Genomic DNA, 27,659 nt, shown 5'->3' on the forward strand with positions numbered 1-27,659 from the left:
AGCCATTGTATAGTGAAGTTTCCAAGAACACTTTCTTTATGCTAATAGAAGTGATATGAGAAGGTGTTTTTAAACAAGCTGTGAAAAACTTATGATAACACAAGTTCCAGTTATTAAAAATAAAAACTAAAAAAAAAGAAAAAGTGAAATTAAGCGAGAAAAAATATCACCTACTCTGGTTAAAGCAAGACATTGTGACAGAACCATATATTTACCACAATGGAACACATCAGATGTGTAACAGAAGAATACATTTCACAATTTACCCACAAGTAAGGAAAGCCTTTAAGGTAGGAAAAGGAGATCATATCAATACTCTTAGAAACAATAACATGGATTACCTCAAAGACTGTTTGAGGAAGTATTGTGAAAGGAAAAACATGACTGTGCCTTTCTGATTAATTGGAGAAATTCTTTCAAAGAAGAAGCTGGTGATTTGGCAGTCATTAAGAAATTGAAAACATCTTTTTCTTTTCCCCTGTTCCAAAAAGCATAAAGAAAATCTGTGAAAGCTGCTTTCATTGCACCAAGTTTCTTAAATTTTCAGAAGAGGAAGACTTTTTTTATGCTACACGTAACGAAGTGTATTTAAAAGAAATTTTAAGTAGTTAAGTGTAACGTGGTCATTGGAGATAAGCTCATACAGCTTATCTGCTTTTACAGGATTCTCTTTGCCTGTATGTTTAATAGTGAGCTACAATCATGGCAGCAGTCAGCAATGAGTCCCGCCATCCTGTGGATCCTGGAAGTTCGAAGCTGCAGTTTGCTCCCTTCAGTAGTGCCTTGAACGTAGGATTCTGGCATGAACTAACCCAGAAGAAGCTCAATGAGTACCGATTAGATGAGACTCCAAAAGTTATCAAAGGATACTACTACAATGGTAAGTAGAAACTGAATGTCTGTCTTAGTAGTTTGGGTTTCTCCTGTTGTTCCTCTAAATATTCATTTAAAGTGTTTTAGGTATTTTGGTGAAACATTGCTAGGATTAGGAGCACTGCTGAATGAGATGGGAATTCTGGTGTGTCCATGGGTGTCTTATAACCCTAGATTAGTTTCTCTAATTTTAAAATATATGTATTGTAGTTTAAAAGATGCATGTTGCTTCTTTTTGGCCAGGCGATCCTTCAGGTTTCCCAGCTCGTTTGACGTTGGAATTTAGTGCCTTTGATATGTAAGTATGTATTATGCTTTACCTTAATTCATATGTGGAGAAGCTTTCCTTGCATAACACTAATGCTATGACAGAGTATCACTTGGAAAAATTCTATAAGAGATCAATTCACATTCTCATGAACTTTATAACTGCAGAGAGAGACTTGTGACTCGGAGTACTAACTCCCTGTTTTTGAAGCAGTGTATTCATCTGAAGGGTCAAGCTTAAAATACACAGACAAATCTCAGTTTCACTTAGTGTTTATATGTGTTTATATAAGTTTATATAATACCCTTTTTTCCCACATTTCATAGGCACTTTTGTATAAATAATGTTTTCAGTCATCTGATTTCTGGATAAAGCTTTCTAAATATCTTTATAAACTAAATATTCTTCCTTAGAATTAAGATCTGAAAATAGCTTTTACAATCCTGGTTGTTACATTATAATATCTTAGAAAGTAGTATTTAACCTTTGACTGAAATTTCCTATTTTTGCTTTTATTCCCAAGTGAAGCTAGAACAGAGTTGTTCTGTGTACACAACAAAAATGAGATGAGAGAGGAAATTGTTTTTTTTTTTTCCTTTCACTTTTCATTTTGAGCTAATGCCTAAATTAGTATAACTAACATAGGATCTGGACGGATGCCTTCATAGTCAGTGCTTTTTTTTTTTTTAAATTGATGGATCACAAAGTTGGAATTTCAGAAGTGAATTCCTCTGCTTTCTCAGGATATTAGGAGTTCTAGCAAGGCATAGTGTTTTTTAAGATAATTTCATAGGACACAACTTTTATCTAAGAACTTTTTGATGTTATACTGAAAGTGTTTTCAGTAAAGTGCATTTGGAAGAAGGCTGTGATATGGGAACATCAAAATGATCAGTTTGGAAGAATGATGTTAAAGGAGTTAAATCAATCAGGTCTATTAAATTAGCTACAAAAAATTTGTAGCTAATCCAGCTACAAATCCAGCTGATGACATTACAAACTAGGAAAGACACTCAGGCATCTGTCCAGATTAGACTTCCTTTGTGATGTCCTTTTCAACTTAGTTTTTTTAACTGAGTATTTCTTTATGTGAATGAAGTATTAATATGTAAAGTTCAGTCTTAATTCTTTCTTAGTGTAAATCACATTTATCATTAATTGTTTATGTTTGAATTCATTTTTAAAAAACTTTGTCAACCTAATTCAGTACAGCCTTGCTGGAAAAACCCAGATTCCTCAGGAATTTTGAAATCGTAATGTGGATGCTCTCTTGCACAGATTCTTATAACAATCCATATTTAATAAAGCATTATGATCATAAAAATGTTATCAGTAGAGCTCTCATTAGCTTTTGTTACTATGCTGCATTGTTTTCCAGTTTCTGGACAATTTTACCCCATAGGAGAGCAATTGTTACTATTACTGATCACGTTGAAGATGTTAGTACGTAATTGCCAGTGTTCTTTTTTTTTGTTTGTTTCAGGAATGCTCCAATACCAGCACGTTGTTGTCCTGCTTTCGGAACATTGTATAATACCAACACTTTCGAGGCTTTCAAGTCCTGTGATAAAAAATCACTTTTGGAAAAAGAAGCAAATGAGGTAATGTTAAAATCAAATCAGCTGGTTGAGTGGTAATTGTTGAGTAAAGGCCTGAGCCACTGATTGAGCACCTGGGGAAGGGATCTGATGAGCCCTCGGAGCACAGGTGAAGGCAGTTCAGCTGTGAGACAGAAAGGGGTTGAGCCTGACTGCACCTCTGTTAGACCTCATAGAGGGGCTGACTGCCACTGAGGAAGGATCTCTGGTAGGAGATCTCATCCTTGTGGGGTTTTCCCTGTGAGCCTAGATCTTCAGAGATGGGTGAGCGCTTTTCCTTTCCCTTTGTAACACATTCCTGTTCGTGCTAGTCCCTTTGTCATTACACCACCTGTATCACATTCCATTGGGTTGATCTGATTGTTATGCTGGTAAAGAGAGAGTTTAGAAATAGCCAGTGAATTGCTTTATAGTCTCTGGCCCAAATATTAGAGAGACTGTCCAAACTCACCCATATAGTTTGGATTTAACTTATTATAGTGAGAGAAGTTTGATATTTGCTTCTTTACTATTCTTTGCAAGAGAATAGCAAGTTGATAGTTATGCTTGGAGATCTTTTTTTTTTTTCAGGCTTCTACGAAGCTGTGTTTTAAATTCAATGGGTACTAGAGCTGCCAGTGACTTGCATTCTATAGATCATGTTTTTAATTTGTTACAGCATCCAGAAATCAGGAAGTGTCTAGTTTAAAGTGAATTACTGCAGTCCATCTATCAATGTGACAAAGTGATGGGAAACAGCCAGAAGTTTGAGATAAGGCAAGAGAAAGGTGACTGCCAAAGGAAGGGGCTTATCTGCTTGTTCTGGAACCAGCTAATTTAAATGCCATGGCTTAGGGAGAAGAATAAGTCTAACTAAGGCAACTTTTTTAATTTTTTTAATTTTTTTAATTTTTTTAATTTTTTTAATTTTTTTAATTTTTTTAATTTTTTTATTTTTTATTTTTTATTTTTTATTTTTTATTTTTTATTTTTTATTTTTTATTTTTTATTTTTTATTTTTTTATTTTTTTATTTTTTTTATTTTTTTTATTTTTTTATTTTTTTATTTTTTTTATTTTTTTTATTTTTGAGGTGCTATACTTTGACTGGTCTTTGATTCCTTGGATTAAATTTATTGGCTGCCTGCTGTCTGAGTAACAAAGTTTTCATGTATATCTTCATTCAAGGCCTGGTGTAGCATAGTACACTGTCCAATTAATGACAGACACAATACAGTTACCTTAATTATGTTCAGAGAGTTGAGGAAGGTCAGAATGCTTTATTCACTCTTACAGGTTGTTTGTTTATTATTCTTTTTTTAAGACAAAGAACAAACACTCCTTCCTCATGTATGTATTATGGCATCTTGTCTCACGAGCGTGCAGTGCACTGCCTTCTTGATTGTCTCAACTGTTTTAGCCGAACTTCATAGTAGTTTATTCATGTATCTACTATATGTAGCTCCCATGAGTGAAAAAGGAGAGAAAAATAAAAGGCTATGCTGCTAATACATCATGTTCTTTATTGTGATAATGGTTCATGTGCATGACAGACTGTTGGAGTTTTTTTGTTGCATTTAATGTTCCCCAGCATTTGTAGCTGCTGTGTTAGTACATGTCTGTATTGCCTTTTGTTCTTTTAGCATTGATAATGGTTTGGATGAGATTAGACATGAAAACATCACATGGATTCCTTGGAACATTGATGTCAGTATTTTTTCTGTAGCTGGAAGAACTAAAAACTTGTATGGCTGTTCTTATACTTTTTTGTTTGTTTGTTTCTCAGTCCTTTCTCTTTCTTGCCTCAACTGTCAATTGCAGATATGGGAATCAATAAAATCTGGAGCTGCACTTGAAAACCCTATGCTCTTGAACAGGTTCCTGCTGTTGACATTCGCAGTGAGTAATGATAATCTCAGAGCATTTAAATAGAAATGAAGTAGTAGTTTCTTCTTAGGAGAACTTGTGTATTTGTATTACTGTATTCATGTTATCAGGGTCATTCTAAGTCATTCTCAGACATTTTAAAATATCTCAGAACAATTAAAAAAAAAATTCTGAGGCCATTCTCATGTACACATATAAAAGATTTTGTAGTGTATTCTTTAAAAAATGCAGATACCATCTGAGATTGCAAAATGTATCTGAATATGACTGCCTTACAAATATTAGTAAAAGCAGAGCAGCTCTCACACTTAACATATTTGCAATTTTAGTGCACAAAGCTCTAACACTGAAGTATTGTATGCACATTGTCTGCTGAAGTCCTGATTAGAAGTGTATGTAGAGGAAAGAAGTCATCTAGTATGCTTGGTTTTCTTTCAATTCACGACAGTGACTTGTCAAATAAGAACTATGGTTAGTACGAATAGAAATTTTCTTTAATTTATGTTTGTTATCTAATCTTCTTTTTTTTTTTCCCCAAGGATTTGAAAAAATATCATTTCTATTACTGGTTTTGCTACCCTGCTCTCTGCTTCCCTGATGGGATACATATAGTTCAGAAACCGGTGTGTCTTGGTGACAAGTTCTCTTTAAATCAGGTATTCTAAATACCAAATGTTATCAACTCTAGCACTGACTAGATTTCTTGCCATAAAGCTTAGTATTTTTGTTAGCATACTGGATTTTATCTGTTAGTATACTGGATTTTCAAATTTAATTCCTTTTAAAATCTTCACTTTTCTTATTCTCACTTTTAGTTTGCCCCCTTTTTTTCTGTACAAAATCTCTCACCTTAACATCACCTCAGCTTTAAGTTAGATGCAGGCATGGCAGACAGTTCTTGAGGGGAGGTAGTTACATAGCTGTGTGTATGGGAACTACTGAATCTTGGCCTGAACCACTGATTGAGCACCTGGGCAAAAGGCCCTGGGAGCACAGGTGAAGGTAATTCAGGTGTGGAACTGGAAGAGGTGGAGCCTGGCTGCACCTCTCTTAGACCTCATTGAAGGGCTCACTGCCACTGGGGAAGGATCTCTTCTGGAGATCGCTCCTTGGTGAAGTTTTCCCCTGTGAAACTGGAATCTTCTGAGCCAGGTGAGCAATCTTCTTCCTTTCCTTTATAGCACCTTTCTGTTGTGCTGGTCCTTCTGTCGTTGCACCTTTGTTGTAATGCCTTTCTGTTGTATTTATCTGTCCAGTTGCTACACGGTATTTTTGAAACTTCCCATTGTTTAATGAAAGGTTTTAAAAGGAACAGGAGAAATAACAAAATTCTTAATAGAATGTATGATTTGACAAGGAAAATGTTATAGGGAGTAGTTTTTTAGAGCATCTGACAAGGTTTTGTAGTTTGTTTCCTATTTCATCGTGAAAGGACAAAAAGTCAAGTTTTCCAAATACCTTTTTTGACTGTGACAGAAGTTGATGTGAAACTTGAAGTGTTTTTTTGATGTTGTAGTAGTCCATGAGAAACAGTTTTCAGTTCTTTTTTTCCGGTGGAAAATACTTGCCTTATTCCCAGAATGCCCTTATACTACTTCTGTAGTAATAAGCACTGTAACAGTGTTGTCATTTTCCAAAAAATTTGACTAAACTTTGGAAATAGGTGACAAAATAAAGAGTGATTAAGTTTCTATGGTGTAATAGCATGATTAATGTTTGCCAGCACACAGACAGAACACCTGTAGTCTTGCAGTCCTACTTTGGAAACAAATCAGAGAACTTTTGCTAGTAATAGAGGGGGTAGACTTACTTGCTTATCAAGCTATTGTGACTATTAGAATGAGCTTTCATTTTATTGTTCTGTTTTTTTTTATAGATGAGTTTGCTGCGGTAGTTACAGCGTATGTGTTTCAAATTTGTGTTGATAACTGCAGCTTTAGCAACTCACTTTTTAGTTTATTATTGTGGTAATAATAGACTTTAAAATTTCTGAATACACTGTATTCTGTAATAACTTGAGTGAGATAGCATTCCTGAATTCTGAAACAATTGCACCAAATCATAGAATGAATCATAGAATGCTCCAGCCTGGTTTTGAACGCTTCCGGGAAGGGAACATAAGGATACATTTCAGTGTTTCCTTATAGGAGCGTTATAACTATTGCTTTCAATTGTCTTTTTGCTTTTAGATTCAAGCACTTCAGAAAGCGTATGATGAACTTTGCCAGTCAGAAGGGGTTACAGCCTTACCTTATTTTTTAATCAAGTATCATGACAATTCTGTGGTTGTATCTCCACTCAAAAAATGGGATGGTTTCTTTCAAGACCAAGGGGGAAAGGTAATGAGCATTTTGCATCTTTTTATAACCTGCATGTACTTAATTTACAAGTGATTTGAAACATACATGCAATACTGAATTGGGCACATTTGTTGGCCATTAAATAGATTGCGTAAATAGCTGATAACCAGCTTGGCTTGACTTCTGTGTCAAGAGTTATCCAGAAGCCAAGTTGCATCAAATTAATGGGCAGCTTTAAGTCTGAGTTGTGCATGTTCTTTTTACTAAAAATTGAGATTTTAAGAAGTAGTGTAAGTGCAGTAGTGGGTCACAGGCAAGAGAGCACTTAATTAACATAGGGATAGTTTAACGCAAGATAAATCTGTAATCATTTGGAACACATTTCTTAAATGTTCTTTTTTGAAGGAATCTGCCAAATAGCTATCAGATGCAGTTTCTTGAATGAGCTGACTCTGAAATTTGTCAGTATTTCCATGAGCCAGTTGATCTTGCTCCCCTAGAAGAAAAATGTGTTTGTTGCTGCGTTAATGTACTGCTAGTTTATTGAACAAGGTCAACTTTTTAACAGGTCTCATGCCTTCCTGAGTCAGCAAGTGCAAAGCAGCAGCAGCGTATGGCTGGAGGAGGGACAGGGGAATGGATCCTTGCCTCCCCTGTGTTTATGCATTAGATTGGTATAATTCATTTCAGACTGTTCTTAGTGGCATCTTCACTGATGTAGAAGAGTTGCTGTAAGTTTATCAATAAGTGAAACAAGAACTGGAAAAGAAGAGCTCTGTAGATGTGAGGGAGACAGGTAGCCCCAGTGTTGAATTGAGTTTAAATTTTCAGCATATCTGAAGGTAGACTGTAGGCATCTTTCTGACTTCTGGTTATGTTTTAGTTCTGCAGTGAATGTAAAGTAAATAAGTTTAAGTGCATCAATTATTACACTGGTTGAAGATGAAATATATAATATAAAGGAACTGGATGTTTTGTCTCATCTTAAAGGGTTGGCTTTCAGTTGTTTTTATATTGTTTTTTATCCTTTTAATTCATGTTGGATTGACCCCTTTCAGTTTTGGGTCATCCCAAAATCAATGCAGAATTTTCTTTAAGGAACAAGGCTTCTGTTATTGGGCTTTCCTCACAATGCCTTATTTAGAGCAAGAAAGGCTAATATACTGTAGTGAAATGTGTGAATGTTCATGAAGAAGCTGAAATGAGAGCTTTGAAAGCTCTAGCAAATGTTTTACTGAAATCTAGTGTGACCATGCAGAAAATGTATGTAAAAATGTAAAATATGTATTCATTCTGTGTCCAAATATTTTACGTTAAAAGTGCCAGGTAACTTTTAGTGTGAACTGAGTATCAGTATTGATAGATGACTTCTCAGAGCAATTTTATTTGCAGGTGACAGTTGGAGTTTATGATCCGTGTAATTTATCTCACTATCCAGGATGGCCACTGCGAAATTTCCTGATCTTGGCATCACATAAATGGTATCTCTTTTATTATTTTCCACAGATACATATGCTATTGATTTGTATCAGATTAAGCATTTTTTTATCCATGGCAATTTATTTGCATCGTGCACCTGAAGCTTAACTTCAGTCTCAAAAATATATATGAAGGAAATATATATGAAGGAAAATAAATAATAATTAAAAAAAAAACACAAAAGGCAAAAACCTACTAATTTTAACTTTGACATTACCTGTGTTCAGTGGTTCTGAATTTGTATTTAACTGTTGTAGTGGAACTGTTATGTCATGGCACCTGGTGAAGGGGGTGGCTGGCCCAGGAAGCACAGATGCAAGTGGTTCAGTTGTGCTTCCTGTGTGACCAGGAATGGACCCTGTGTCCACCCATCCCTGGGCTCATTTAAGGGCCAGCCTCCAAAGTGAGGATGTCATCTAGATAAAGGCCACTTCCTGAGAAAGTGTTCTTTAGCCAGAGACTCTAATCATCAATTGGACGAGTCATTATTTTCCTATATATGATTACTGGTATTCCTAATGATAGTTTGCCTGCTATCACAAACAGCTTCAGTATCACAAACACTAGAAGCAGTTTCAGTGCTTTCAGGGACTAACAGCTGTTTTTTATTTCAGTCAGTTATAAATTCCTGTTATTCCTCATCCTCATTTGTGTAAATGTATCTGGAAATACATGCTTCAGAACCTGCTGATACCCTCTTTGAGGCTCTAGCTGTTTCAAATCTTGCTTGAAATATTCTATGATTTTAGGTAATTAATTAGTGCCAAGTAATAGCAGACCTAAATTTTGAAAATCAGATGCTCTTAGGTTTTCTTGTAGCATACCTTCTAATTTATTTTTTGTTGGATAGATGTTTTTCAGATACTAGACTATAAAACTGTTGTTTAACTAAAATACGGTTATTGCAACAATAACGTAATGAGGTTGTATGTTCATAGTCCCGACTTCTGCATTTTATTGCAGAAAGCACGTCAGGAAGGAGAAAAGCTCAGGTACAGAATTTTCTGGACTGAAGGATGTATAAGTACCCAGAGTGCTTTATCCATTCTAAGGTTTGTTGGTTTTTAGGCACTAAAGCTCTAATTCTTTGACTTTTGGAATTGAATTGTGAGGAGGAACAAGGTTATTACATCAAGAACTAAAAAAAATTCTTACTTTTGCCTTGGGGAAGTGCAGGTATATGTCATGTCGCTTTATATGTTTTGATACAGTTTGTCCAGCAGCACTGAATAAATGACAGAGGACATACTGTTTAGTGTCACTTCATTGGAGTTGTCTCAGCAGAGTGTGATTGTTTACATGTGCTAAACAACTGTTTGTAGCCAATGAGAGCAGTAGTGTTCCGCTGCTAACAGAAAAAATCTTATTCAGAATCTACAAAAGACTGAAACTTTGTGTAGTAGTGTTAAAATAAGTTCCTTTTCTATGGGGGCAAAAATTCATGTCTCTTTCTGTTGTTTTTTTTTTTTTTAATTGCCAGGGGCGATATTCTCCAGTCAATTGAAGTGCTCTGCTTCAGAGACAGGACCATGCAAGGGGTGAGAGACATAACGCACAGCATTATCTTTGAAATAAAACTTCCACAAGGAGCATTTGGTCCAGGTAATCTATTTAAAAGAGGAAAATAAATCCCTTTTCTCTTTCTTTCTCCCCAGTCACCATGAAGATAAGAAAAACAACACTGTGTGAAATCACTGCTTACGCTAAGTTATTTCAAATAAATTGAAAATTATTCAAATGTTCTTTAAAAAACAAAGGTGAATAGGCTTTCTTACTGAATTAGAAGCAGGATTTAAGGAGAACATCTGAGGAAAAAGTTACTGTGGAGATATGGAAGTCAGGTAGCAATTTATAGTATCTTATATGAAGTGGTTTTAAAATGAAGTCTTAAATTTCTACACAGTCCCTCTGCAAATGCTCATGATAGTGAATCTGTGCATATTTTTGTTTGTTTATAAAATAGTGGCATTCAGTCCTATTGTGAGGTAGACAGATGTATTTTTAAGCAATCAGTTTGTATCGTTAGAACAAACTCAGACTAAATTTCTGTCTGCAGAATGATATGAACTTTTTTCTACCTTACCTTTTAGGAAGTTCTGGGTGCTTTACATGCAATAGCTATGAATTTTTTAATTACTGTAAAAAATAGCATGTGTAATTCTCTACTGAATTTACAGATAGAACCTAGGGAACATGGTGAGGTGATTGAAGCAGGCAAAACTTAGTAGCAAGTTCTGAATTTACTGAGAGCTAATCATGCTGATCTGTTAGACGTTCAGGATCACGAGGCTTGGTGAGGGATGATGATATTTCCACCTTAGATATAAAACAAGCTAAGCAGGCAAAAGCAGCACATTAGGCGTCTCGTATTAAATCCAGCAACACTTGTGTAGCTGCATAAACTAGATTAAGGTGCAGCTGGTTTACTTAAAGGATTAATTTTTTTCCAGTAAGTTTAAATCAAACAGAACTTTGTTTTCCTGTCCTGTGGTATTAAGGCTTTCATTTGTTTTTCCTTCTTTCTTCATTTAACAGATTGTCCAAAAGCTGTTGGATGGGAGAAAAACCAGAAGGGAGGCATGGGTCCAAGAGTGGTCAATCTCAGTGAGTGTATGGATCCCAAAAGGTTTGGTTTTCATCTTCTAAATTTCTGTAGTTTCTTTTCTTGGGTTTTAGTGATAACAAGTTGAAATGTGGAATGCAGGCATTCTGTCTCAATCAAGGCATACACTAAATGTGTTGAAGATTATGCAGTAATATATATTGTGTAATCTTTGGTCCTATTGCAGATTTGCATCTTGTTAGAGCAGAGTGCACTGTAAACAGCAGACATTTCTGCAGTTTGTGACTCTAGCTTAAAATATCAAAAACGTTATATTTAAGATTTAATGCAGTGTTATAGGCCTATTCTCAATGAATCCTGTAGTCTGCAGGTTAAATATAATGAAAATTGATATGGAGGACAGTTCATCCTTTTGCAAGTGTTATGATGTGACAGGAAGCAGCTCAGAAAACATGACCTTACTAATTTTTGTTATTTTGCACATTGTAATATACCAGCAAGGGACTGAAAATGGGTTAGTTTTACAGTCTTTTGGTGCTTCTGCTTTCATTGTCTACATGTGTGTGCTTGCCTTTCTGATGCTGTGAGAGCGTGTTGGTTTAATGATTTAAGTTAAATATTTTATCTAGTAAGCTAAGGTTTTTTTTCTTTAAATTGTGGTAATTTACAATGTATTCATAGACATTGGTGAACATTCATGTGAGGGATTCTGATTCCTTCTGTAAACACTTTCACTTTCCCTACTTGAGAAGGCTGCTCCAAACTTAATGCCTTCTATTTTATTGTGTTGGCCCATGATGTCAGAGGTAGACGTTGAAACTTCCTGCCAGTATTCCATCATGCTTTTTTGCCATGTGGCAGATGGCAGCAGAGGGACAGTCTGACAAAAATGATGTCTGACGTGGAAGTGTAGAGCAAAGTGGTGTAGCTGAATTCTTCCATGCAGAAAAAATAGCATCCACTAATATTTATTAATGCTTGCTGAACATTTATGGAGACCAAAGGTGGATGTTACTGCAGTCAAACTGTGGGTGGTATGTTTCTGCAGTTTTGACAGCAGTGTGAAAGGGAAATAGGGTAGAGAGATGGGCCTAAAAGAACAGCAGCAACAATCTGAGGAGAAACAAACTAATTTACTGAATTAGATGTAGGAATGCAAGGTAACGCACTATCGTACAATATAAATAGAATTGGATCTAATAAATTAAATGAGAGTGTCTGAAAGCTGAAGGCCTTACTCTGATGGTGAGGTGAGACAATCTAGGGAGCTCACACGCTGCTGAGATCAAAAGGGAAGGTCTAGTGACCCGCGAATGGCTTTTATCTTTTGTTCTGAGTAGAAATGGTAACAGAACAGCAAACAGTCCTCTGGGGAATGTATTACTTCTCTTCTGGGGCAGGTACCCAGAACTGGAGCATTAGGTCTTTAACTCCCAATGTACTACATGATGTTATGATGTGGAACACCGATAACCAAGAATCATAAAACCATGGCAGTGTCTTAATCAACTCATCCATGTGAATTGGCAGCTTATGACCAGGGAACTGCTTACAGAACTGAATAATATCTCCACTGTGTTGGAAGCAATGTGGTAATGTTGGAATATCGTAAAGTTTGTGCCAGGTGCATCCCATAAATACTTGCCCAGGAACAGGAAGAACAGCATGTACATGTTTCTCAGGACTTATAAGGCTGGATTGCATTCTTACTGGTGGTGCTATTTGGTGTCACCATTATGAACCAAAGTCATAACATCAGTCTCTGGAGTGGCAACATGGGAATTACTCATCAAAGAGAAAGTTCAAGAACTGATATATACTGTCTTTTGGGATAATGAAGTGGTGATCCTTCCAGATTTCCTGGAACCCTGGCAAAGCATCATCTCTGGCTACGTTGCCACGCTGACTAAACTGAAGGCTTGAACTTCCGGAATCAGACCAGAGAAGACAACCTGAGCAGACAATATCTATTCAGGCTGATGAAATGTGGTCTGTGCGGCCAATGTTCTCCTAGCAATAATGCCATCACAGCAGCTATGAAATAGTGGATCATCTCTGCTGGTGCAGATCTTGACGAGCACAGCATGCAGACCCTTGTCCATTGCTTGCAGACTTCTATTGTTGTTACAGTAGTGATTTGCTATTCTTTTTTAAGCAGTGCAGAGTTTTTACAAGAATGTTGTTAAGTGATGTTTAGCCAACACATTCCTTACAAGAGAAAGTTTCAAAGAATATATCTGGTATATTTAATAGCTAGTAAGCAATCTAGCAAAAGAGTAATTGTGTTATGTATGTACCTAGATATCTCAATGGCAGAATGGTTAGAAGAATTTATAGCTAGTGCTCCTCAGAACAGAGCATTGTGTTGTCTCAGAAGTGGATGAACAACAGAGAAAGTTGTTTTAAATGTCTTTTGATTTCCACCTTAAGTGGAGATGAGCCTTTCAGACTAATTCTTTCACATCACACACGTGTTGAATTGTTTAAACTATGTATTGATGTTCTTGCTGGCATGATATATTCTGTTGTAAGCTGAGATATGCTTCACTCTTCACAAGAAAGTACAAGTATTTCTTTATCCTCTCTATATATGTAAGAACGTTTTATGTATGTTCTTTTGCAGAAGGAAAAGCTCAAGTTAGATATGTCAGCCTTATGATTTTTATTTCTTATTAGGAAAATAAAGCAGTCCTTTCTCTTAGCCCATTCTTCTCCACAAATTGTACATTCTTGTTGCGCCCGAATGCCTTCGTATAATGGAAAGATGGTAGAACAGTAGATCTCAGATCTAGTGAGTTTGACCTGAATAAGAAAAAGAGAGATCCAGAATAATAACTTAGGAGACCAAATGAAAACACGGCTCTGTTGTCACGAACAGCAAAATTGAGAGAGAGGCAAAAGGCAACTGAAATCAAGGTGAAAAGGAAAAGGTGCTATGAGAACTACTGGCATGTGCCTTGAGTGAATGGTCTATTCCACTTCTTTCTTTCTTTTTGGGGAAAAAAAAACAACCCAAACAGTTGAAATAGGTCTTTGCATTGTTTGGAAAGAAGCAAAAAACAAACAAACAAAAAAAACCTCCACAATATTCATCAGTGTTACTATTTGTCTTGTGGTGTAGGTTAGCAGAATCATCAGTGGATCTTAATTTGAAGTTGATGTGCTGGCGGTTGGTTCCTACTCTTGATTTGGAAAAAATTGTGTCTGCCAAGTGTCTGCTGCTAGGAGCTGGTACTCTGGGTTGTAGTGTGGCAAGGACTTTGATGGTAAGTCTTGAATTAATCATACAAATCTGCTGTTTCTCAATAGTTCTATCACTTTTTGAGCAGCTGCCATGGCACATCAGGAAAAAGTTGTCCTCTGTATTAATGTACACATTATAATTTACATTATAAGTTGCAGGGAAGATCTGTAGGGAATGGAAATGGCTTGGAGTTCTGCTTATAGTACAACAGTAAGAGAAACTTAGCATGGTAAGAATAGATGTTGAATTTACGTTAAAGGATTGAAAAATTCTGGAACAAATTAACAAGCTTATAAAATCAAATTCACAACGAAGCATGTGAAGTAGCTGTGTTGATCCTTACTTCCAAGAATCCTTACCACATCTCTCTCAATTAAAGTTTAAGGGGTTACTGCAGAGTAATAAATTTGGACAGATGAAGTTACCTGTTCTGTTAATTAAGTGCAAGTACAGAGTTATTGCTGTGAATAGCTTCAAAAGCTGATCTTTCTAGAAAAATTGAGCGAAGTGCCTCTTAAGTTTCTGTCATTGGAGACTCAAAATTATTTGACTAAACCCATTGTATTTAATATATTAATTAGTTTCTTGCTTAGGGCTGGGGAGTCAGGAAGATTACATTTGTTGACAACGCGAGGATTTCATACTCCAACCCAGTGCGACAGCCACTGTATGAATTTGAAGACTGTCTCAGTGGTGGGAAGCCTAAGGCACTTGCAGCAGCAGAAAGACTTCAGAAAATCTTTCCAGGAGTGGTAAGATCAATATTTAAAATCTCCTAATAAGAGAGTAATAGTGACTTTAAGTATGCAAAGTTCATTTTTTTCATTATTAAGACCTTCATGTTGATGTGGTAGAAGACCCATCAACTGTTCATTTTTTTGCTTTGGAATTGAGATTGCCTTTGATAAAGGACTTATGCTTGGCAGATCTTAACTGACAAGCATTATCTTGACCAGTGACATTAACAAGTAAATGAGTAGTGCATATTTACTGTGCAATTCTGTATTTAAAATACCTCTGACTCTGTTACTGATCAGAGTGCTGTTGAGCTCTAAGATGGTGAAACACAGACTGGTTATGCTTTTGGTGGTTAGTGTTATGAATGAGCTTTACAAAAGATCCATTCCAGAGATTTGAGGTTCATTTAGTTTGACCCAAGGATTGCTCTGTTTTTGTTTTATTTTTCTGTGTTGATCCTATCATTACCATTACTTTGAATGTCAGTACTAGTACTAAGCAATTGTTCAATTAATATTGAATTATCAAACAATGATCTTTAATATGAAAATATGCTAGGCATTTCACTTTCAGAACTTCTGATAAGTCATGAAAGAATATATATAATCTCACAGATTTTAACCTCGTTGTGCTACAGTATCATTGTTCCTTGGTGGTACTCAGCTACAGGAATATTTAGTAGAACAAATATGGAATAGTGTGTGTCTACAGTGTCACGTTATGCACTAAGATAATGCTCAGATTGAAACATGATTTTTTGCTTTTTTTAAATTGAGGAAAAAAAATTGAGAAAATAGAATTAGGAATATTAGGAAAGAATAATGTAACTAGAAGAAATAAAATTTGTTTGTGAAATCCCAAATAACATTATAGAAAGCATAATTTTGCGTGTAGAGAAAAACATCAGAAACCTGTATTGTGAGATTTCCTGTTTAAAAACAACCAGGAATGCAAATGACCAGACTGTGCCGTGGAATCGTGGGGTTGTGATAAGGCTTACAAAAACAGAAGTGTCATTTGGAGAGGAACTTGCAGTAACAAGAAGGAATCAGCAACAGTGCTTTAAGATGAACATGCTTTATTGATACAGGTTTTGAACTTTTATAGTTATTTACTGAATCAGTACTTATATGCAATATATTACCTTAATATGTTATCCATGAATTATCCATCAATACAGTATTCAGGGCTCTACTTTTCTCCTGTAGGAGATTAAAAAAAATAATAATAAATTCCTTGTTGGTACAAATATTAACCAAATTAGTTTCTCCAAGCTGCTATATGCGTTGGTGTGTTGGCTGAGATATCTGTTTTCCTTCAGGAATACTTACAATGTGTGAGGGGTATACTTTGCTGCTCTTGTTATTTGACTCCCCTGGATTTATGATTTGTGCATGCACTTGCTCCATACTAATGTACTTTCCACCAATCTTTCTTCTCTTTCCATGTTATTTTGTTTGGTCCATCAAGCCTTTAAATTTTGGCTTTTTAAATTTTTAGATTTTTATAGTAGACTGACAAGAAAGGATGCTTTGGCAAGGCTGCTCCTCTGACACGTAGGTGGATTAGTTGCTTTGTGCCAGCAGATGGCTGACAGATTGTGTTAGAGTGATTATGAAGAAGTTAGTTGTCTGCATTGTATATGCTTATTTATTTCTTGAGCCATTTTCTGCTTAATATGCATTGCCCAAATAAGGAGTTGGAAGAGACACTTGTTTCTGCAAGAGGAACAAGCTCTTTGAGTAGCTGTGTAATGGAAGCCTCCAGTTATCCAAAGCCTGGAGTCACAAGCCTCAAAAGTTACTTTCTTTATATATAAGATTGCATATGGATTTAATTACATGAATTACGTGAAAGTCACTCAAGGCTATTGTTTAGAAAGGAGAATGAGCAATAATTCATATTTATCATACTGTAACAGAGTTGATAGTCGATATCAGAGAAATCTAGTAGTTGTGTGTCAAGTAGCTGCAAAGACAATCCAGGGTAATGATTTTGTATAACTTAACACAATCTTAATTATAAGCAAGACCTGTCTGCTTGCTTTGTCATTGTTCCCTTTGGGACTAGAAGTAGTTCAGCTGTCTCCTGGAGCTGATTTGCTAGACCTAACAAGCCTCCTGATGAGAGATGCAAAGAATGAAGTTGCCTTTCTGCCAAACTGTAGCACTTTAGAATAATTCTGTTAAGCCAAAAGTTTGTTTTAACATGCTGTTGTTTTTCTCTGCCTCCATCCAGAATTCAGAAGGCTATAACATGAGCATCCCTATGCCAGGCCATCCAGTGAATTTTTCAGAAGTTACAATGGCACAGGCTCGGAAGGATGTGGCTACACTTGAAGAGCTTATTGATGCTCATGATGTTGTTTTCCTACTAATGGACACTAGAGAGAGTCGATGGCTTCCTGCTGTTATTGCAGCCAGCAAGAGGAAGGTATTGTAGCAAATATTACTAATAATCTTGTCACTGCATGTCAGCACCTGCATATGAATCGACTGTATATACCTAAAGAACTGTACGGGAAAGCAAAATGAATGACCAGCTTGTTATGACTATACAGAAATTTCTCTTGTTTTCTGTAACCTCAAAGATTCTGTATATGACAAAAAGAGAATGTTGAAGGGAAAAAATAGAAACTTGAAACATGGAATGATACACATCAGAAGGTACCTCTGAAGGTTATCTGATCCAAATGATTGTTTGGTCTGGGACCAAATTACAGCATGTTGTTTAGGGTCGTCTCTCCTCAGTGTCCTTTAAGAATCTCCAAATGTAATTTCATATAAGAGAAGCAGAGTAGTGTGGTTTAACCCAGCAGATGGCCCAGCACCACACAGTCATTTGCATACTTCCTTTCCCAATGGGATGGGGAAGAGTATGTATAAAAAACAATTAGAACTCATGGATTGAGTTAAAACTATTTACTAAGAGAAAAGAAAAAGGATATTTTATGTATAAATATTATAAATTAAAAAGTAAAAACTATTTATTTGTATAAATATATTCCTATGTAACAAGTGATGCACAAGCAATTGCTCAGCAACCCCAAGCCAATGCCCTTTGAGCTAGCACTTTGAGCAATGGAAGAGGAAGGCACCAACTCCCACCCCCTTCAAAACTCCTTCCATGTGATATAATAAGGTATGGAGTATTCCTTTGGCCAGTTTAAGCTCAGCCTTAAGTCAGGAAAATGATGACAAAGTAATTTTGTATCATAGCTGCTTTTACTCCCCATGTGACTAAACAGATACATATGAAGACCATAAGTAATAATTACATGCTTTCCTCACTGAGCAAAGATTTTTTTTTTGGATAACAGATGTGTTGCTTTATCACATAAGAGTTATTTCAGACCACAGTGAAGTGAACAGATTACTTACGGTATCTCAAAGGAAATGAAAAGTTGTTCTTAATCACCATTGTTGTATTTAAGTGGCATTGGAATATTTTAACACTCAGAGCTTCAATGTTTGGTACAGAATATGCAGCAAACTTAAGAATAAACTGAGCTGGAAATAACAAGTTATTCCAATAGCAGTACTAATTACTGTATGAGTATTAGGCCAAATATAAATATGGGGATGTTGATTCAAATCAGTGCTTAGCAATTTCAGTCGCTTAAGTGAGATGCTGTGTATTGGTTTGAAGTTGTCTTCAAATGCAAACTAGAACCTGCTTTTGGAGTTTGTGTTTCAGTGTTGTCTACAGATGTGCCTAAATCTGTGCAACAAAAAGTCATTTGTATCAAATTTCCCTGAAAGACAAAGGAAAAAGATGTTTTAAGGACTTCTGAAACACTTCTGTGTTCTTTTAATGCTTGGCAACTGGGATTTGCCACATATCAGAAAATCTGGGTTTTGTTACAGCTAGGATGATAAGTAGGTAGTTATTAGGTTATTCATCTGACTGAAAATTGCGTGGGCTTTTCTGTTTGGTATTTACAGTGAATAAAACCATGTGGTCTTCTTTTCCCCTCCCCTTTTGGCTCACTTCAGGTTTGTTGTTCTCTTTATTGCTCATAGCTGGTCATCAATGCTGCCCTGGGATTTGACACGTTTGTTGTTATGAGACATGGACTGAAGAAACCCAAACAGCAAGAAACTGGCAATGCGTGTTTCAGCACTGCCCCTGGTCCTTCTGACCTTTTGGGTTCATCACTCTTCTCAAATATCCCTGGCTATAAACTGGGCTGCTATTTCTGTAATGATGTTGTGGCACCAGGGGATGTGAGTACATTTTTATGCAAATGGTGACTGTTATGTATCTCTTTTGTTGGAATTTTTATTTCCTTTAAATGGCATTTCATCAGGCATTCCTCTTTTTGATATGCACAGAATTAAGAAATAGTTCATCTTTTACCTGGAAGATGAAAGAAAATGAAATGAATTGCAAGTCACTGAAGATATGTTGTTTAGAAGAACAGCAGAATTACTTTCACTTTTTTTTAATTATCTATCTTTTTAGTCTACCAGGGATCGAACGTTGGATCAGCAGTGTACAGTCAGTCGACCTGGATTAGCCATGATAGCCGGAGCTCTTGCAGTGGAATTAATGGTTTCTGTTTTACAGCATCCAGAAGGGTGAGTCATTTCAGAGAGGAGTGGTGTTTAAGAGATGTTCCTTGAGAAATCAGAGTTATTTTATATAATCTTTTGGGAGAAGGAGGAGGAGGTACACATTAAGTAAGGGAGTTCTGTAATGCATTATGTTGCCTATAAATTAATGTAACGTGTGGATCATGTATTATGTTTTACTGTAGTGTAACTGTATTTAAGAGAGAACTGAATGATCAAACCAAAGTTTTGTCTTGGAGATTGGCAAGTTTTTTTTTTTCTGACTTGAAAAATATCAAAATATTGAGAATATTTCAAAAGAAATAGTGTTTTCTGTTAAAAGATCCCTTACTCAAGAGAGCATTTGAGTGTAATGATGAGCTGTCATCATTACTTTTGTCACAAGAAAGGCGTTAAGATAAGCTAAGTACTTCAAAATCCTAATTAAAATTAAGTGCATGTGATACACAAATGTCTCTCAAATTTTCTAATCTGAAATCTAGCTTTATTTTCTATCTTTAAAACCAGTGAAAGAGGAAGTGAATTAGGATTTGAATGCAAGCAACTTACAAGTCTCTGACTAGTTCTGAAGATTTTTGTATTCCCATGCTGGAGCTTAGTTACTATGAAGCAAACTTTCCAGATAGCTTACTTTCCAGATTCTAAATTGCAAGCTGCAATGAAATGCCTTGTAGCTTACTGGAAACTTTGACTGTTCAGTATGTTGTCTTGTTCTAATTTTCCTTCTTGGATTTTTGTCAGTGGCTATGCTGTGGCCAGTAGTAGTGATGATAGAATGAATGAGCCGCCTACTTCTCTTGGACTTGTTCCTCATCAGGTAAGAAATCTGTGAGAAAATGATTTCATCTAAAATCTTGGTACTGATGTAAGACACACATTGCAGCTTACCTCCTTAAAATGTACTGTATGCTGATCTGATTCCATTCCCAGAAGGGACCAAGTCTTCATATTTGGATTAAGAATAATTAAGAGTATTGCAAGCCAAGGTTATAGTGTTGCTGGCAGTGCTTCTATCCCAGTGCTGCCTACTTACCAGGAATTTATTTGGAGATAAAGCCACTTGCAGGCAGCATGAAAATATTACAACCTCTGCTTTTTCCTCATCAGAGCTAAGAATGAGCATCTCAAGGTTGCTCTTCTCTTTTTCAACCTAGTACAGATTAAATAAAAATCAGATCCAACCAACTCATAACTGTTACAGTTCTCTAAAATACTCATGATTTTCTGATGCAGTACAGAAGTCTTCATGATGTTCTACTCATCCCAAGCTCCAGCTCTAAATTTGTGTTTTGGATACCATTTTTCACATTGCTGGATAGACTGACTTCATTAGTTATATTGACAGGGCCTTTTAAAAAGCTGTCTACTGAACTTATCGAAGTAGTCATATACCCTAGGACGTATCATTGGGTATTTAAAGTTCTACACAGCTCTTGCTTTATATTGCTTATTCAAGTTTTACTCTGTTCAAGTAAAATAATAAAAAAAAATTCTTAAGTGGAATTTTGGAGTTCTGTTAGCTTTTTGTGTGTTCAAGATGCATTTTGATTCAGAAAAAACTAAAACTGCTGCTGTGTTTTTTTTTTTGTGATCTCCAAGTAATCACAGAAATAAGTCTAAGTAAAACTAGTCTATTTTTGTTTTCTTATAGTGTTGCGTAGTAAGCAGTAACATGGGGATTATCACATGAAGTGGGGTCCTTGAGGTTTGCTTTTGGTCATTTCTGTTAATTGGAGCCTCTCCAGGTCTCCTTCAGAGTCTGTCTCACACCCATGGAGTTTTGTTTTTGCTTATTACAGTGGACGTAGGGGGTAGTTCTGCAAATACTATTACAAGAAATGGTCTAGAATTGTAAAATTGCATGTTAGTGTGTTGTATTAATGGCAAAAATCTAAGAATGAACAGCAGTTATTTTTTTCCACCTCTAACATGTAATCTGAAAATGATTTAACTGCTTACACCATGACTTGTTACTTAGTTTTGCAGTCTGGTAGCTCAAACGCCAGGTGGTGCTGTGCCTCTGTTAAATAATCTGGTGCTCAGATAGTTGTATCATTGTTTGTATATAGAAAGAAGTGTCATATATGCAGGTATAAATTTAATACAGTTCTTAGTGATGATCATCACTGTATTAAACTGTATTACCCTAATTATAGTTATTCTTTATCTTTTTACTGACTATTTATGTCCAACTCGTAACATTCTGGAAACCTGTTTTTTATAATTGTAATTTTTTCACCTTTCAGATCCGTGGTTTTTTATCAAGATTTGATAATGTTCTTCCAGTCAGTTTGGCATTTGATAAGTGCACAGCCTGTTCCCCCAAAGTAAGTCTGAGTTTTTGTTGTATTTCGTCTATGTGCAGAATGGCTTTGCTCTAGGTCAGTTATAAGATGTTATGATCTGCTTTGTATTTGACATTTGCTTAAGGCTTGGGATCTGTGTTCTCACTGTAGCTAAAGCCCTTCTTTTTTTAGCTGCTCTCTTTTTTTTTTTCTTTTTTCACACAACTTGTGAGCAAAATCTTTGAGATAGCATGCTAATAACTGGGAAAAAAAAAAGCACCCAACAGATTAGGGACAATGCATTTCTGAAATGTTTGCTAACATTTTGTGTAAATACTGGTAAATGTTTCTAGCTTTATAACAAGGAATAAAATCGGTTTTGTTTTTTTAAGAAACTATTTTTGGTGCCCAGTGAATAAACTTAAATTTACCTGTCTTGAATTTAGTATCATTACAAACATATTGTCTAAATTTGTATTTTATGGTATGAAAAGACATATAAAGAACATGTCAAAAAAAAAAAAAACAAAAACAACTTCAGTAACATTTCTTTATTAAGAAAACTGCTTCATTTTGATGCTAGCGTTGACAGTCCTGAGTCACCTAATGGATTTACAGCTGTTGCTAGAATCTGACCTATGTCTTGCCAGAACACTAGGGCAGCTCACTAAATGTGTCTGTGTGAGGCCTCCTCTTTAGTCTTGGATTGTTTTCCTGTATTGTGGCCTTGAAAAGTCCTTCTGGCAGGATTTCTATGCCGTGTAGTGGAAGGCTCAAGAAGCTTTGGGATAACTCGATATGAAGATTCAGAAGTTTTGACTCATTATTTGGCCTGCTTGCAAGTGCCATTAATTTAGTTAGCTTTTATGCACCTAGAGACTTACTGCAATCATTTCTTTTCATTGTTTCCACTGTGCTTATCCTTCCTGTTTCAAATAGCTATCAAAAACTCTTGAGGGACTATCTTTTTTTTTTTTTTTTGAGATCTTAAGATGTTCTGCAGAAACTATTTTTGTACAGTATTCCTGTTATTCCTTCAGGCTGTCTTGGTATGTTTGACAAATTGATGGAATTTTTGTGTCCATTTTCTCCTCAAAAGTTCAAGCACAGAACTTAAATCTGCTGTTATTTTTAGGAACATATTTACTGTCTTAAGTAGTTGAAAGCATAGCAGTAGTTAAAAAAGAGTATTTTCTCTCTGTACCAGAAGTATGATTGGCAATTTCTGTTGCTTTCATAAAAAATATTTATATGTAGAAATGGGAAAAACTGTATGATGTTGGAGTCTGTGAAGTTGAAGTTTTAGAAAAAGCTTTTCCTTTTTTCTCTTTATCTCTGACCCAGGACATTGATTTATCATAACATTCATTGATGTAGATAAATTAAATGCAGGTATCAATTTTTTGTTAGCAAATCATTTCCTCTTGGAGGTCATTTTAAGAGAGCTCTGTTTTACATAAACAGACTTGATGATTTAATAAAAACTGACTTGGATTTTAGCAGCTGTGCTATTCCCAGAGAGATCACTTTTCATGTGGTTTGAGGATTAAATTACTTTTGTGCTGAAAAAGTTGCTTCATTGGCGCACGTATTTCCTTACAGTAGAAACACAGCATTTGTTTACTTTGCTAACTTTGTTTATTAGTGTAAGAGTATGTCACCCTGTATTATCTGGACATCTGATGCTAGTACCTTGAAATGACGAATCCAGTTTAATTATAACCTGTATGGTGTTTTTTGTTTGTTTAAATGCATTTATGCCAGGTTTACTATAAATTCAAATGGAGAGTATGGAGCTAGGTTGCTTTCTGATACCATTGAATTTGCTGGTAACTCATTTATTCTGTTTGTTCTTAGGTCAGCATTCTTATTCTTAAGCACTTGTCACTCTTCAAACACAAAACTAATGACTAAGGAGCTCTTTAAAAAATGTAGTAGTACAGCTGGATGACTTAGGAGAAGCTGCTAATGGTCTGCATGATTGCATTCCACTTCGTTTTGACTCACAGTCATGACTTAGTTTTTCTGTTTCTGAAACTGAAGAACTCAGACACCCCAGCAGCTAGAAGTTCCTTACCCAGTATTGTCCTAACCAGGCTGCATGCCAGAGGAGCTTCCCACAGGCAATTGCTGAGGAATTTTGGGATGGTCACACCATCTGGGCCAAATTTTCTGTGTATGATTTTCTCTTGTGCTGAACCAGAAAAATTGCGTTCTTGAAAGTATTTTCTTTCAAACTAACAGCACTGCACTTAGCCTGTTTAACAGTAGGTCTGAGGAGCAGTGTAAGCTTTCCTATTGCACTTCTCTATCCGTGGTGAACTTGTTATTTCTCTGAGGGGAGAGAGTCCAAAGTTCTTTGGTTATGAATACTTGATTTTACTAACTGTTCTCTTAAGCAACAAACATCTTTGACTTATTACTTAGTGTGCTAATTAAGCTGCCCCTTTACCCGTTGGGAGCGAAATAAGGTTACTTTCTCATAATATTATGGTGAAAAGCATATTCCATATGAAAATAGAGTGGTCTTGATCCTTGCAGGCATCTGGCTAATGCCTTGAATCATGGATGTTAAAATATTTATCTTACTGTATTAACATTAGCAGCTTATTATTTTTTTATTGAGGATAATGAAAATTTGCCTGTTCTTGCTCCTCCTTGTGCATCCTGGAATGAACCATAGATTCATGAGTTTTCCTCGTGAATTCACAGAGCTTAATGTCAGAAAAGAATGCTGATACTGCCCAATTTGGATATGCTTATCCTCTCTGTTTTCTTGTATAGCTTACGGATATTATTTCCTCTCAGGTTCAGACTTACAGTCCGTGTTTTGAAAAGCATTCTAATTTTCCTCTAAGATATTTTTCTACTTCCCTTGCTGATTTTTTAGCCACTGAGTAATGTTACTGACTCTACCTTTAAGGGCTTTCCCAGTTCTGCTGCATTTCATGAAGGGATAGACACCAGGATCAGGGATGGCGTACCAGGCACTGTTACTGTTTGTTTTCAGACAAGATGTTTCCCTGCCCTTGTAGATGTTTTCCCTTTTTAACATCCCCGGAATAGATTAAATGCTATTGCTGTGACATTTGCTAAGTGCTTGCATTGCATAAGTTATGAGCGTCTCAATTTTGAAATCTACTATCTTGCAGACATAATAATGTGTTTGTTTTCATCTGCTAACTGCTTTGCATGCATTTTTACTTTACAAAGTTCAAATCAGTTATGGCAGTAACCTGTATTTTTCAGAGACATTGAGTTGATATAATTTTAATTTCAGCAATGCCAATGGTACTTGCTCTAGCTGCATTGAGGAAAGGTTTTTTCTTTCTCCCAGTAATAACCTACATATTTCTTAAAGTATTGCTTTGATGTGTAAGCCCTGGGGGGAAAAGGTTTTCTTTTTTTTTTTTTTTTTTTTAACGAAAGAAGCTAACTTTTGCATGGCTTGCAGAAATGACGAAGGGTACAGGGAGGTTCATCATTCAAGAATGAACACTGCAAAACCTTATAAGAGTGTAAAGAGGTATTTCTGTCACTGTCCTGTGACGTTGAGATTGAGTCTATTTGTAACTTATTTCCTGAACTTAAATATATTAACATTTGACACTTCTATGCACAGTGCAGCCTGAGTATGAATATTGGATAGATTACATTCAGGCTTAAAGAATTCATCATTAATACATCTAAGTGTGTTTTTAGTATACTGAGTTAAATGTAATACTTTTTTGCTCTTAGGGTAACGTAGGAAATTGCTATTTGATAGGTGATATACAGAATTGTATCAAATCTTTTTATCCTGCTCTTCAAAAAAAAGTCAGCAGTGGACAGGAGGAGGAATCAGGATTGTTTTGCCCAAAATTTGTGAAACTTCAGGCTGCCTTTTAGCTCTTTGGATGTTGATTTTAAGAGAACGAAAATAATATTTCAAAATCAGTTGCCATGAGGATGTTTTTTTCCTCCTGGTTGCATGGAAGGTGCGTGTTCATGAAAATAATGCTTGGTCTTATTATTTCAAAACAGATTTCAATTATAAAGACAACTTATGCTACATTTTGTTATCTCAAGCAAAAGGATGTTAACAGAAGTAAGCTGTGCTGCTTGCAAAGAGTGCTGCATCGCACACTAAGAAATGATCCATGGGAGTGTGTCCATTGTAATCAAACTTTTTTCCCTGAGAGGAGAGCAAATATGGTCAAGCACAAAAATCTAAGAAGTGTCGTTAACTTTTATCATTATTTTGTGAACAGAGAAGGATGAGGAATCAGATGTGATCTCTTGTACATGGAGTGGGTGAGGGAGGTGTCTCTACAGACAGAATAGATGAGAATTAGAAAATGGATCTTAGAAAAGCACTGGAGATCTAATGAGTTGGAGACTGAGCTCCTTATCTGTCACATACCTGAAACTATACATGATATTATGAAATATATGTAAGTAGAACTGCATATGACAACAGTGCCTGACAAACCTTCTTGCGTGTAGTGATGCCACAATAAATGGTGTTGGGAAAGGTAGAAAATATTTCTGTTCAATCTTAAATCATACCATTTACAAAAACTCAAAAAGCAGACAGATTCTGATGTGTTATTGCTAAAATGTAAGAGTTAAAAATGATTTGTACTGTTTTTCAGAGTTTGGAGTTGCAGGCTGATTGACATTTAGGGATAAGATAGCTCATTGACACCAAACAGGCTCCCAGAGTCAACAGCAGAGAGATGATTGAAACCAAAATCTTGCTGATGTATCATATAGTACTAAATAGAAAAGAGGCTGTTTGAAAAATTCAGTCAGGTCGTGAGAAGGATGGTTCAAATGTTAATGAATACTGCTGCTGGCAGGCTCACTCCTTGTCTTCTCTCTACCCCCAGGCACCATGATGCCAACAGTCTTTAATGAGCTATTGCTCTTAGCCCTCCTGTTATGTCTTCCTTTGTAACTTTTAGCATGTTTGTTAAAGAAAAAGCTCCTTTAATCAATTTGTTTGTTTTCTTCAACTAAGACAAATGTAGCAAGCATATAATAATTGAGATGTTTCAAATTAAAAGCTCTAGTTGGAGAGTTGTTTTCCGAAAACTAATGATGTTTAAAAAGAAAAAATTTGCTCACTTTGTTTCTTTTGGGTTATCCTTTCATGGTCTATTGTAACTAATGTAGAGTTACAGCAGAGACTGGTTTGTTTCTATTATTACTTATATTCGGAGGGGGAAACTTGTTTCTCTTCACAAATCAGTAAGGCACTATCTCAGCTTACATTGTTAGCATATTAAGAACTGTATTGAGAACTGACATGGCTTGCAGCAAGTTAAAATCAGTGTTTTGAGACTAAACCACTCATCCAAATATTTTCATGTGGGTGAGGACTTGTTTTGGGCTCAGGCCTCTCAGCACTGAGAGGAGGATGCATTTTCAAAACTTCTGACTTCAGGACAAGTAAATCTTAGCATCTCAGAGGCTAGCAGCTGTATGTGCAGTGCCAAAATGTTTGTCTTGTGTTGTGTGGGTGTTTGCAACTATGTTTAAATGTTGAGAACTGGAGATTTGCAACTTTTATGTTTTGCTGAGTAGAAGCAGCTTTTATTGCCCAGTCCTCTGTCCTAAGTTCTTTTTTTTTTTTTTTTTTTCCTAGCCATTTATCTTCATCATACAAAAGTTTTGCTCCCTGGGTGGCAGATGCAACCGTTAGATAACTTAGGGAGTTTAAATGCAACATAGCATAAAATAAATGTTTAAACAACAATGTGAAACAGCATTCCTTCTCTCATTATTATGGTTTGGGATCTTGTCTTCGAGGCACAAGGGAGAAAGGAGCTAAGGCCTATTGCAGAGTGTGTTTAGGAGCTGCTCTCTTGTATTGTGTTCTTTGCAATGG

General features: G+C 35.9%; 1 protein-coding gene across 10 annotated transcripts in view; it reads left to right on the forward strand.

Moving 5' to 3' along the window:
• The window catches only part of ATG7 (autophagy related 7), a 116,157-nt gene that overhangs the window by 2,107 nt on the left and 86,391 nt on the right, over positions 1-27,659 (forward strand). For 8 of the 10 annotated variants that reach the window (XM_085235963.1, XM_085235966.1, XM_085235967.1 and 5 more), the window contains exons 2-17: positions 664-880; positions 1,117-1,171; positions 2,625-2,742; positions 4,539-4,616; positions 5,144-5,260; positions 6,794-6,943; positions 8,297-8,385; positions 9,864-9,985; positions 10,919-11,009; positions 14,068-14,212; positions 14,784-14,942; positions 17,167-17,361; positions 18,951-19,154; positions 19,393-19,508; positions 20,244-20,319; positions 21,749-21,829. In XM_085235963.1, coding sequence (XP_085092089.1) covers positions 703-880; positions 1,117-1,171; positions 2,625-2,742; positions 4,539-4,616; positions 5,144-5,260; positions 6,794-6,943; positions 8,297-8,385; positions 9,864-9,985; positions 10,919-11,009; positions 14,068-14,212; positions 14,784-14,942; positions 17,167-17,361; positions 18,951-19,154; positions 19,393-19,508; positions 20,244-20,319; positions 21,749-21,829 — 1,974 coding nt within the window. In that variant the 5' untranslated portion in view covers positions 664-702. Of the gene's footprint in view, positions 1-663; positions 881-1,116; positions 1,172-2,624; positions 2,743-4,538; positions 4,617-5,143; positions 5,261-6,793; positions 6,944-8,296; positions 8,386-9,863; positions 9,986-10,918; positions 11,010-14,067; positions 14,213-14,783; positions 14,943-17,166; positions 17,362-18,950; positions 19,155-19,392; positions 19,509-20,243; positions 20,320-21,748; positions 21,830-27,416; positions 27,489-27,659 lie in introns of those variants that run through there. The other 2 variants (XM_019620018.3, XM_085235962.1) reach the window with 2 other exon arrangements.

The sequence above is a fragment of the Meleagris gallopavo genome, chromosome 14, assembly GCF_905368555.1.
Source record: "Meleagris gallopavo chromosome 14, MGAL_WU_HG_1.1, whole genome shotgun sequence".
NCBI lineage: Eukaryota > Metazoa > Chordata > Aves > Galliformes > Phasianidae > Meleagris > Meleagris gallopavo.